The sequence below is a fragment of the Mustela nigripes genome, chromosome 3, assembly GCF_022355385.1.
Source record: "Mustela nigripes isolate SB6536 chromosome 3, MUSNIG.SB6536, whole genome shotgun sequence".
NCBI classification, from domain to species: domain Eukaryota; kingdom Metazoa; phylum Chordata; class Mammalia; order Carnivora; family Mustelidae; genus Mustela; species Mustela nigripes.
The window spans coordinates 56769171-56782321 of record NC_081559.1 but is presented as its reverse complement, the minus strand read 5'-3'; the positions used below and the strand labels follow the sequence as shown (position 1 = coordinate 56782321).

The 13151-nt window shown below is 43.4% G+C and overlaps 1 protein-coding gene across 7 annotated transcripts in view; it reads left to right on the top strand.

Moving 5' to 3' along the window:
- RBMS1 (RNA binding motif single stranded interacting protein 1) overlaps window positions 1–13151 on the top strand; it is a 209689-nt gene that overhangs the window by 74022 nt on the left and 122516 nt on the right. For 2 of the 7 annotated variants that reach the window (XM_059394060.1, XM_059394058.1), the window contains exon 1: window positions 5010–5461. The exons of the other annotated variants lie outside the window; for them this stretch is intronic. In XM_059394060.1, the coding sequence (XP_059250043.1) occupies window positions 5393–5461 (69 nt within the window). In that variant the 5' untranslated portion in view covers window positions 5010–5392. Of the gene's footprint in view, window positions 1–5009; window positions 5462–13151 lie in introns of those variants that run through there. 7 annotated transcript variants of the gene reach the window in all.

The window sequence follows — 13151 nt, the reverse complement described above, 5'->3', positions numbered from 1 at the left end:
AAAGCAAAATAGTAAATAATAGAAAATACTGCTGCTACTTTTGAAATTGGGTATTTTATCAACTCAATTTTGTACCAGGAAAGAATAGAAATTTAAAGAATCTGCTGACCTCATATTTTTTCTTTCCTTTTTTTTCCCCCTCTCTCTCTTTTGTTGGGAGCCGGAGGCTTTATGAGCTTTTAAACATAGAGACTCTCAAATGTAAACAATTTTTTAGTGTGAACTGCTTATACTAACCAATACCATGTGATTATATTTTATTCATTAAAGATTGTAATTTGAAATACTGTTGGATGAGTTTTTCCTCAAGTCCTTTCTGTTTTTAATGTGATCCAAATAAAATAAGGCGCCTGAAATGCTTTAGCAATGATAAGAGGGCTAGAAACTTGCTATAGATTTGTTCTTTTGTTGATAGAGATGTTCTATTCTTACCTCCTTAGACATATTCTTTGCCCCCATTTTTTTTTTTTTCTTCTTTCAAAGCTGAGCTTCCTCACTGTACTTTCTTTGTAGTAATTTCATTCAAAGGCTCCTCTCTCTGGCGGGGCTCAGTAATGTGTGTGTTGGAATGAGGGGGTTTCCTAGCCTGTTGACTTTTTGTCATCTGTTCCCTTCTGGGAGTTCATCGATTAGCCATGATTTCAGCAGCTATCGCCCCAAGTCCACTGGCTGTCTCATCCAAGCCCTCTATCTTAAAGTCTTGTCTTTTTGGTCATCTGCATAATGCTTCTTTCTAAATGTCTCTCAAAAAAAACCATGTGTTCGTCAGAGCTTTGCACACCCATGTCATATATCCCGTATTATCTTTCTCTCTGGCAGACTCCCATAGCATGTACTTGTCCAGACCGCTTGGCTGGGACTTACCACTTAATGCCTTGTGTTATTACTGTATAGTAGCTTGGGTTCTGTAGGGGTTACAGTACTTACCTAGGAACTGAAGCATTATTTATAAGGCTTTGTGGGGAGACAGCATTATAGAGTTAAAGGAGCACAGGATGAAGCTGGGCTGGGTCTCAGTGGTAACGCTTGCTTGCTACTTACTAGCGATGGGTAAGTCAGCCAGTCTTTCTTCCCTGTCATCTGTAAATGGAGCCTTTTCTCCCTTCCCACTTCACAGGGTTGTTGTCAATGATATATAAATGAAAGTCACATTTTCAGATTGTTTCTTGGGACAAGTGTCTCCTAAGTTCAGGTGCTCAAATTACAGGTCTACAAATGCTTGGAGGTCGGGGGTCTCCTCTCCTCTACCGAGATCACAGGCTTCTGCCTGTTCCCACTGGCTCAGCCCTTATTAGCCTCCTTCGCAGACTCCTCCTGCCTTACAGAGTGTAATCTCTCATGCTGCCCACGGTCTTCCCATTCATACCGAAATGGTCCCGGTCCAACACATAACTTCCTTAAAGGAAATGGGACAAAAACAAATGCAGGAGAAAAACTCCAAGGCACCTAGGCTATTGAAACAGACCTTTTGCCACACTTTTTTTTTTTTTTAAACCTCTGAAAGTTAAGTCTGTGGTGTACACTGACTCAGAAAGCCCCTTTCACTTGTTGTCAATTCCATCTATACCCTTGATCCCGCTCTTTGATGGTCAGCCAGACGTCCTAGGTATCAGTTATATATACGGTATACCCACTTAAATCTGCAAGCCACCGCTATAAAACCTGGAAAAACAGTAATAACAGCTGCCATTTATTGAGTTTGGCGCTTTTGTTGTTATACCGTATGTATACTTAAGACAATCTGTGAGGAGTCTGGGACTGGGAGACTCAGTGTGCCTAGTAAGTGAGAAGCTGAAATGTGGAGCCAGATCTATTCGGCTATTTAAATTTTGTTCCTTGGATTGTGAAATCCAGATTCACTTAAGCCATCTGAAGAAGGGGGGTTTGGGGTTAAGTATACACATGGAGGGGCTCTTGGAAGCCAAAGCAGCTCTGGGGACTGCTGCTCCCTTCATCATCTCACGGCCAAGTGCTCACCCGCTCCTGGCATCTGCTTTACTCTCTGCTTGCTGCCAGGCAGCTTCCTGTTTACTCATAGTTTCTGCTTCTTCATAACCTTGGCTTGCATATGGTTTTGGCTTTTTGTGGCCTCAACTCTACCCCCTGGCACTATTGCAGTTTCTGCCCCTTTCCTAACTAGTTCAGCTCTTGGAGTTTTCTGAATCAGATTCCCAAGGGTGAGAATCTGATTGGCTCTGTTCATTTTTTTCTATCCGATCCATGTCACAGGTCACTGGCCTGTCTCTGGACTGGCTGCTCTTGGGTCAGATTCCCATAACTTTACCGACCAGCTGAGCTGGGGGTGGAGGGTGTTGTAGGTCTGCCCGGATGGCTAAGTCTCAGTTTCCCTTTCAGGAGAAGGAGCATGTACAGGACAGATTCCAAAGCCCTTGTTCTTTGCATGGTAACTTGCAGTTTCTCTGGAATGTTTCCTTGCTTTGTGTGTCTTAAAACGTATTTGTTTCAAAGGTTAATAAACATTCCCAGATGAATCTCACTAAGATCTATCCCTATAATCATTTACAACTAAGCGCTTGTGACTATCTATAATGGATTATATATACACACATGATTTCATATTTCTGTTATTTCTCTTAGGTTGGAATCATTTGGGCTTTAGTGATTTCATTACATTTTATAGTCTTTGAGGCTGTCTTCTCTTTTTTTTTATGATGTTTTACTTAGTTAAGAGTATGGCACCTACCTAAGTCTGGAACTTTTGGACCCTGGCTGGTAGACATTGTTTTTAAAAATATATGCCTTGTGTTCTTTTCTTGTGTCATTCATCTTTATAGGACACTATATATATGTATGTATGTATGTATTTTGATATCTTTTTTATTCTTCAAAAGAGTCTTAAATACTATTTACATTTAATAAGAATACTAATGTATTCTAAGTATACTTTGTATAAAGTATTGTTAGTATATTTTAGTATTCTAATTTAAATTTTGTTATTACTTGAAATTTTGCCTTATCCTTTTAAAACTGTTGCAGGATATCAAATCACATCTTAGCATTCTAGAATAGCACATCAAAAGTATTGTGAACTTAGAGCAGAGCCACAGAAAAATTAATCTATGCTGTTCTTTGTGGTTTAGATTGTGGTTTCCTAAGAGACCAGTCATGGCAACTGAGGTTGTACATGGAATTTTTTTCCCATAGATGATAGGTCTGAACTTCTGGGGTCCTGGGCATTAAGTTCTCAGGAAAAGGTACCTATAACTTGAACAGTTCTACCTAACACTTTATGGTTTATACCTGTGGTTGATAACTTGCAGTAAAGCATCCTAGTGATGCGAGACAGCAAAGCAGCAGCTGAAACAATCGTAAACCCATTGAGTTGAAGGAAATAGTTCTGGCATATATATAATATTAACATGCAACTGAATGTTAGTTGTGCTGTGTTTATTTAAATCACTTTGAAGGACAGATATGTTTCTGTGAATTTTATCGAGCAAGTTTTTGCTTGTACATGGTGTACCTAGTACTGTGCCTAGAATAATTTTCATTTGTTGGTGCTTTTTATTTTTAATGGAAAGAATTGGGAATTACATATATGCATGTTTTGTGTATATAGTTGTTTTTAATTAGGTGAGACTTGTTAGTTCTCATTTTTGCTGGAGAATGTTAGGTGCATCTTAGAATATGGAGGTGGAATATGGTGGTGAAGTCACTAGCAGGTTATCTAAGATGTTTCAGTTCCTTGCTGCTGGAAAAACCTCTGAATAGCCACACTTTTTTTTTTTTTTAAAGTTTGTTTGTTTATTTGTTTTGTAATCTCTACACCCAACATGGGGCTCAAACTCAGAACCCTGAGATCAAATAGCCACGGCGTCACTAAAAGACTCTAGGGGACACTTTTTGTTTTCCTTATGGCAGCCAGAAGTTAAGTGCCTTCACTTCTTAGAGGAGTTAGGATTTTTCATTATCACGGCAGATGGCTCTTTCCAAGGTGTTAGAGGCCAGAGGCCAGGGAAGAACTTTGTAATACCGCTGTGATACTACCCTGTAATACTGCTCAACAGGCCAACGTGAAAGATGGCAAGCCTACCAGACCCTGTGGGGTCTGCCTGTAGGACTTGCTGTAGAGGCCTTCCACAATGCACGCGTTCAAGGCTTCATACACCCGACTTGAAAGTGATCAAGGAAGGGGGCATCTTGAGCCGCCTTGGATAATTTCAACTGGGAAACAAAGGAAACAACCTCCTCCCTTTGTCTCCTTCTTGCAGTTTCTGTGTCCCTTCAATAGAACACATTCGGTGGCATCTGTAATGTAACGTATAGCAGGATTCCGCTATTCGGTTTAAAGGAAGTCTTACCAACCCAATGGCCGTAAGTGATTTTCGCTATTTGATATTGTTAATTTGAAGGTAAACTGGTAAACTCTGGCATGGGTGTGAAGTACAGAACTTTACCGTCCGTACTTGCGGTGAGAGGGTGGGTAGTGTACACCTGTTTTCCAATGCTAAAATTTTAGCGTTGTGATTTGGGGGAACGCCGAGTTGCAGAGGTTTGACGGAAGGCTGGTTTGTTGGTTGAAGTAGGAGTGGTTGCTGGCACCTTTTTGGGGAGACTGGGGGCGGGGGTGGAGGGGAGTTAGCCAGGATGAAAGAAAAGAGAGAAGACCCGGGACTGGTTCAGTTGCTACCCAGGTGTCTGGGTGCTCCCCGAAGCCATACCCTTAAAGGGGGCTTCGAGCAGGGGTGCAAAGCTCCCGCTGGTGCTTAGGCAAAGAGCCGAGGTGGAAAAAAGAAAAGAGGAGGGGGGTGGCTACTCCAAGGAATGTGCGGCACGCGGGGAGCCAGACCCAACCATTGCACGGAGCGGGGGCGCCGGCGGCTTCCTCGGCGGCGCGGCCCCGGCCCCGGCCCCAAGCCCGGGAGGGAGCGAGCGGGGGCCGATCGGCTGGCGGGGCTGCGGGCGCGACGCCCAGAGGGCGGGCGGGGAGGCGCGGGTGGGCCTGGGCGCGGCGTGAGGCGGTGCGCGGCCGCCTCCCCGCCCCCGGCCGGCGCGCTCTCGGGGCGGTGGTTGAGGCCGCGGTAGGTGGGGACGCGGCGGCGCTGCTCCTCCGCTGCCGCCGGGAGAGTCCGCGGCGCCGCCAGCTCCGCGCGCGAACTCTCGTCCATGGCACGCAGGGCGGCGGCCGCCCGAGCTGCCCGAGCTGCCCGAGTCTCGCCCGCCGCCGCCGCCGCCGTCGCGCCGCACTTTTAGGCGAGTCCGGAGGTCGAGGGCGGAGGAGAAGTCAGCCCCGAGCTGCAGCCCCCGCCGGCTGCCGCCTCGCGGCGAGAGGGAGTTCCCAGAGCGCCGCGGCCCGGGCCGGCCCCTCCTGCGCCCTCCCCCTCGCGGCGAGGCTGCCCTGCACCCGCGCCCGCCGCCCGCGCCCGCCGCGATGATCTTCCCCAGCAGCAGCGGCAACCCCGGGGGCAGCAGCAACTGCAGGACGCCCTATCGCAAGCAGGTGAGGCGGCGGCCGGGATGCCGCGCCGAGGCCGGCCGCCCAGCTTTACAAAGGGCGCCAGCGCTCGGCCGGGCACCGCTCTCCTCCTCGGAGGGACCGGACTGGGCGGTGACCTTGTTTCCGAAGGAGGCGGCCCGCGGGGACGGCTCGGGCCGGTGACCTTAGCAGGGGAGATGCCCTCGTCTCCGCCGGCCGCGCCGGGTGGGACGTGGAGGAAGGGGAAGGGGCGGAGAGGCGGCGAGAGCGCAGCGCAGCGCGCGGGGCCAGGGGCTTCTCCCAGCTCTGCAACAAGTTTGTTTTTTTTTCTCCCCCCCTCCAACCTTTGTGTGTAGAGAGTACGATAATACGTCGTAACATCGGTTTGCAACAATCTTCACTCAGAACCTGAAAGAACCTGCCTGATTCATAGCAAACCCGGAAGACCAATTTGTGTGTGTGTTTCTGTGTGTGTCTGTGTCTGTTCGCGCGCGCCCCCCCCATATATATATATATATATATATATATATATATATATATATATATATTTAAAAAAGAGAGACGAAACAGGAACTTCTGTCACTTTCTCAGGGTTTTCAGTTTTCAGAAGCACAGGGAAATCCTGTGACACCCTAGTTGCAGAGATACTTGGATAAGCCTGAGTCATACACATGCCTTTTCCTATTTTAATACCGTTTCATACATTTTTTAACAGATTGAACTCCAAAGGCACTTTAGTGGTTAGATCGAAATCCCCTGCCGGGAAAAGGAGTGGAGCTGGGAGCTTATAGTTTCGGCCTTTTGTTTTGTTTTTCATCTTTGTTTTTAAAAGAAGGTTACTGAAGCCATGTTGTGATAAATCTCACAGAGCCTTTCAGCAGCAGCAATAACAAAACCTAGCTTTAAATTATGTAAAAAATGTGCAGGTCTGTTTAGAAAAGGTTAAACTGATTTAGAGGTCAGCGGCAAGATGCTTGTTGAGAAAACAAAAACACGATTGCAGATATTTTTCTTCCATAATAAATCTCTTGTCTACATCCTTAGCCACGGAGACAAATCAATTAAGTTATTATCCCAATGATGATACAAGCGAACTCCATCCTTCCATGCAGACTGTAGCTCTGTTAAGATCATGACAGATGACAGGGATGCCTGGTGGCTTTCCTAAAGACATTCATAGGATTATTGATCATAGGTAGTTCTTTTTGTCCTCAAAGTCATTTGGTGGGGGTTCTGTCTTAGCATACGTACGTATATCTGAGAGTAGGGCTAATTTGGTCTAACAGTGATGGTGTCAAAAAGTATTGTTCTCTGGTCTTTGGTTCTTTTACTTGTTAGCTTTCCCTCGAAAAGGCAGTAAACACCCTGGTCTGTGTGCCTTTGCTGTCCAAGTCAATGCAACTTTTACCTGGCATAATAAGAGCCTTTTTTTTTCCCCCATGAAGAAAAAATCTGCATTTCTGACCTGTCTGAGGTATATGCTAAAATTGTCTAGATTGAAATCCAGGCATTTCTAAACTCACTTCATGTAGCCTCATTTAAAATAAAACGCTGGGACCCAGCACACTTCCATCAACTCCATCAGTGAGGCCAGTTTTCAATAAATATTCTTCTCCTGAACCCTCCTCCTCCACCCACCTCTCTGTACCTGAAAAGATGGCTAATTATGTTAAAGGCCTTGTGTATTCGTTTATTTGTTGTCAAAACCCGGCGGGGTGTTAGCTCTGAAATGGGGAAAAGGCTCTGAGGGCGAGGCCCTTTTGCTGTGAGGGGCTGGAGGTTTTGTGTGTGGAGGGGGACAGCCTGCTGGTCTGGAGCAGGCTGATAAGATGCTCTTCTTTTCACTGGGCTCTCCTTAGATGCAGAGACTAAAAGGGCTGACTGAATCAGAAAAACAAACAGACTTTCTTTTTTCTATAGGCAAAGAAAGAAATGAATGTGTAGGCATTATACAGACACAAGACCCCGGGTACCAGTGGTATTTGAGTCAAAGGCTTCTTTTGTTAGTATTTAGCCATTCACTGGGAAAGCACACTTCCAGCGTGGGGACCTGGTTACCATGAGTGACTTTGTGATCTCATCCTGGCTTAGTCTAAACGGGAAGTCTCATTAATGCTCTTTATAAGATTTTGTGATGTTAAGCTTGCACCTTTCGGTTTGTATTGTTCATTTTGATGAAAGGATAGGTGAATTTTAGGTGTACAATGTGGTTTGATTTTAATCTGCAAATATATAAGCAGCTCTTTGGAGCTGATTTCAGATAAATTGCCTGAGGAAAAAATGGAATGTGAGGAATGCCTAAAAATCACCTTTGGAAAAAGATGGGGAAATGATAGTTTTTTGTTTTTTGTTTTTTTATATGTGTGTGTTAGCAGTCAGCCTACCATCACGGAGCACCTTGCTGCCTGCTGGTTGATGTTCTAAGTGCTTTAGGTGGATTAACTAATTTTGGTCATCTTGACGGTCCTATGAAACAGGACTATCTGCTTTATAGCGGAGGAAACTGAGGCATAGATTAAGTGACTCTCCAGTCTGTACAACCCAAAGTGCAGAGCCAGGATTTGGACCCTGGCAGTCAAGCTCTTAAAACCATCATACTGCAATTGCCTGCTTACGTGCACATCTCAATAGAAACAGAGCTTGTCTGCATCACTGCCCATTGCCTTTCTCATGTGAGAAGTCCAGTTTAGGGATTCCTTCTAGCTTAATTAATTAATTTATTTATTTATTTATTTTGGGGGGGGAGGGTGGAGGTTGTGAGGTTGAAAGTGAAGGGTAAAGTAAATGGATGATATGGGTGATGGGTTCGTGATATTTGTTTGAAAGCCCAAGTATTGCTTCAGTGAATGACTGTAGAACCTCTTTTTTAAAAAACTTTATATTTGACATGTATTGGAGTCAGCTAGTTTCAGTTCAAGCAGAGAAAGGTGGTGCTTGTGCCCCTCCTGCCCCGTGCAGTATATGGAGGGCATCAAAGAGCGCTGATCTCTGGCATCATCTCGGATAAACAGGATTTTCCTGCATCACAGGCCTCTGAGCACATTAGAAATACACCTGCTTGGCTCAGGTCAAAGTGAGACACTTGTGAGTGAACTGATAACCCAGTAGGCAGTATCTAGACGAAGATGGCTTGTTCAAGCCTTGGTAGAGAAGTGTGTATACATCCTAGGATTGTTGACTGCGCCTTTCAGACACATGGTATTCCTTAAGCATTTCCAGTCTGCTTGTAGGAAAATACCTCGCAACCTAAACAAAAGCCACTTATCAGGACGTCTGTAGTTATGAACATACTTTATTGTGTTTCAAAAGAAAAAAATAGCGTTATGTTAAAGGCTTTAAATACAGAAAACATATTTCCATTATGCTTTGACTTCTTTTACAAGCCACTTCTCCACATTTTCTGACGTCAGTTTTAGAACGGCTTTCTCGGAGTAGTTGACTCAGTTATGTCATAGAAATTAGTTTTTACAAATTGTGGCATGTAGCAGTTCCTTTCTTCCTGGTTTGCCATGGGGCCTTTGAGGTAGAGGAGTGGGTGCAAGAGTTTGTGTGTGTGTGTGTGTGTGTGTGTGTGTGTGTGTGTATCTTTCTCTCTCTTCACAAATGTCAGGGCCAGCTAATAGCCGTACTTGTTAAATGTTGCTAACTTTCAACAAGTGAAGTACCTATCCTCCCCGGTTTAAGTAGATTTACATAGTTTGCTGCTTTCTTCAAGATTAACTGGGTGTAGCTGCACGTGAAGAAGCCAGCAGTGATTCAGTGTTTGGCCATGTTGCAGGATGACATACAAAGCTGTTGATTAATCCTCTTCAAGCACTTTCTTCTCACAGCATCGATGTGTGGTAGATTGGGGTTTTGTTAAGTTTGAAGATTAAAGTTGCGCATAGAAATATTTAAATGAACACTGTCTGAGCTGCTCCCAGTTTGTCGACAAGAAGGTAAGGTAAACGTTTGGGAAGAAGGTAAACATGCTCAGGCCACGGAGACGGGCATTTGAGGGGAAGGTAGCAGAAAACTAAATCAGAATGCACAGGTAGGGTCTTCCTTTTTTTTTTTTTTTTTTTTTTTTTTTTACATTAGGCTATCTCAGTGTGTTGGTGATTCAGCAGTGTTTATGAATCAAGGAGCTGTGCTTTCAATATGTATCAATAACCATTTGAAAAGTATAGACTTCTCCATCTGTGATTACCCGCTTTCTCTGCTGGGTATCCCTTTTGGCGGTTCACTTCATTTTCTGTAGTTCACTTCAGATTTTGAACATATTTCTTGTTTTTGTTTTCTTCCATTTAGGGACTGATGTCAGCTGGGCTCACCACATAATTGGCAATACTTTTCAAGCCTGTTCTCGGTGGTGGGGTGTGGGGCAGGGGGAGGTGTGAGGGTGGGGGCGGGTAGTCTGTCTTGCCCAGGTTTCCGATAATATATTTCCAAAGCAGTCCACCAAAAATAAGTATTTGAAGATCTATGGATGATATTCCCTCTCAAGCTCAATTATGTTTAATCTTCACAACATTCATATAAAGGAGAGGGGGTCAGGAATTGTGAGGCCATGAATTTATTAAATGGCCTAGTTGGCGAAAGCTAGGTCTCTGGTATCAAGGGCTGGGTCGGCTACCAGGAAAAAGAGAAGGAAGCCCAGCTAAGAACAGCTGGAGACCGACTACACTTCCCTTTCCTTGGCCTCCCAAAGACATGTGGCGCACAGAGCGTCCCAGATTTCAGCTCTGAGAAGTGTAGCTCTGTAATTTATTAGTGTTTTTGTTTGTTTGTTTCATAAAGGTCTTTACTCTAGGGTTGTCAGGTAACATCCAGGATGCCACGTTCGATTTGAATTTCCAGTAAGCAGTGAATAATTTCTTATATCCGTGTGTCCTGAGTATTGCATGGTACTGTGTATTTTTATTCGCTCAGTCCAGCAAGCCCGTCTCCCAGGAACCCAGTTCATTTTTTAAAACTAGTTATTAAAAAAATCATAATTATAAACCATATTTCCCCTTCTTTTACCACAAACATTTTATCTCTTAACGTATACTTTGAACCCTGATGATGATGCAGATTTCACACTGTACCTTCTTAACAGGTCCTTCAACCTAATTGAAAGACACTGACTTAAGTTCTGGCTCTGCCACTTGCATGCTTTTCACTAAGCCTCCCTTTCCATTAAGGAAGGATGGTAGTGCCCATTCCGCAGGGTTGTTGCTCTCAGTCCTTCTGAGGTGCTGTTATTGTTCATGTCCCCATGGAGCAAGCAGCGGCGGGTGGTCCTGGGAGGCTCTGTGTGATCCTGGGAGACCTTGACACAGCCTCTAAGAATGGACTGTTTAGAAAGTGGGGGGCAGCCTCCAGATGGGTAAGGACCTGGAGCTTGAAGATGAGGCTCTTCCACTGTTGGAAGGAGAGAGAGAAAGAAAGAACCACAAAGTAGAAAAGTGCACTCCACCGTATTTTAAAACAAGTATTCCCATGTCATGCTCTTATTAGCGGAGAGTGCTTTCTTTCTCCTTGGGGAAAGAAAGCCTCTCAATCCGCTCTGCTTTATGCAAAGATTTGATTGGAGAACGAAGAAAAAGAGCACTGGTGATTCTTATCAATGAGAATTTTTACCTTTTAATTTTCTTGAAAACAGATACAATTATTAGTATATGCAGGATGATTTCCTGAATTCTTTCATTTGTCTTGTTTGTATATATGGTTTTCACAGACGCCTTCTTTGCATTACTCAGGAAAAAAAACAAGCTTTTTTTTTTTTTGTCCTTGAACATCTGTAGGTGTTTGGTGGGTGTTTGTTTTTAATCTCATCTGTAGAGAATGCTTTGCTTAACACATTCTAAAAGCTTAGTAAATTTTAAAATAGGATAGATGGGCTGTGAGGTAAGGAGGCAAGCTTTTTCTTGAATAAAGACAGGTGAAAAAATTAAATGGGACAAACTGAGTTCTGTGTTCAAGAAATGAATCAATATAGCTATTCTTACTTAGCGCATAGTGAGTGGCAGCAGTGACAGCAAAACCTGGTGTGAGATCAGAGTGAGCTCCCCTACTAAATAGAGTTGTATTTTGGTTCCGCTTTGCTTATTTAAACATATGGAATTTCAAACAATAAAGTGTAAGCTAGGACAGATTATATTCGTATTTTTTTTTTTAAGATTTTCTTTATTTATTTGACAGAGTGAGGGAGAGAGAGATATCCGTATTTGTTAATCATGCATACACTACAGTTTCAAAAGTATATTAAAAAAAAAAGGACTAGAGGAAAATTGCCAAAATATTAACAAATATTTTCCTCTTTTGGTAGGTATGATCACGAGTGACTTATTTTTAGGGATTGTTTACATTTTTTCGACCTTCCAGTGTTTCTTGATTCCCACAATAAATACATAGTTCTTCGGTTGTCGAGAAAAAAAGTGAAGAAGAAAATTTAGAAAATCGTATTATTTTGATGTCTACAAATTGTCACATCCAAGACATTCACGTCATTGAGAATTTCAGCCAGTAGCACTTAGGCACTCCTGGGTTCAGTGCCTGAGCTTTGAGATGTCCTTTCCTATTCTTTATGAATTTCCATTCTTCTTTTTACTGCAAACTCTTAATACCATCTTTTTGGAAGTCACCTATTTACTGATGGATAGTTTTTATATTTATATTTTATATTTACTTTCCTAATTTTATACAGACCAAAGAAGCCTTCTATATTTTGATGTTTTAAAACTGTCTTTAAGACATTTTGGGGGACACCGGTTAATCTTCATGAGTCAGTAAGGGGAAACTTATATATATGAAATAAGGGACTTATATATATGAAATTTCATATTCTAGATTACTTTTCAGGAAGTGACGATCCTAAATACTGAGAAATTGACCACTGTTGTCTCTGTTTTCATTTGACTTCCAGCTGCACTTAAATATAGCTATTTTGTGGACAGATAAGGTCCCCTGTGTTTCATTTCCACATTGAATGTGAAGAGCCAACCTTGTTGTGCTCCTTAGATCAGAATCCTTTGGATTCGTTTTGTTACGAATACTCCTGACTCTCTTCATCCCTTACTTCCTGTTTAGTGCCGCTTTCTGAAAGGGCAGCAGTGTGGGAGGTGGTGGCTTCTTTACCGGCGTCTTTAATTTATCCTGGAACATGAGGTTTCTGTCAGAGAGACGCCGTACAGATAATGTCAGCACCTCACAGGCTGTTGTTGCTGTGTAACCCAGGGGGATTTTCAGTACATCAGGGGAGTTTTAGATGTGTGCGGTGGAGGCTGAGAGCCTGAGGGAGGAAGGAAGAGGTGGAGGCTGAGGGAGAGAGAGAAAGGAAAGCTGTGTTGCCTCGTTGGGTTTTTACTGTGTTCGCTGATGTGTCACTTGACAGAATCTGTTGAAGTCTCATTGTTTTGGTGCTGTGTGTGTGTGTAGGTTGGGTGCAAATATAGACCTTCATGTTTTGTATGATCTCAGGTTATTACATCGCATTTTTTTCTTCATGTCATTCCCATTGCCCAGAATTTCCTTTCATCCCTGTTCAAAAGACAAGATCTCTCTCCCTGCTTAGGGAGGTGCCTAAAAATGGCCCTTTTGGAAGACCATTTATGATCAAACCAGTCCTACCTCATGAAGGATTCTAGAAATGACTTTACCTCTACTTTCTCCCTCTCTCTTCTCAGTTTTATAGGTCAAATGCATCAGACCAATTCCAAGGGAAAGGGTATGTTTTTTTTTTTTTTGTTTG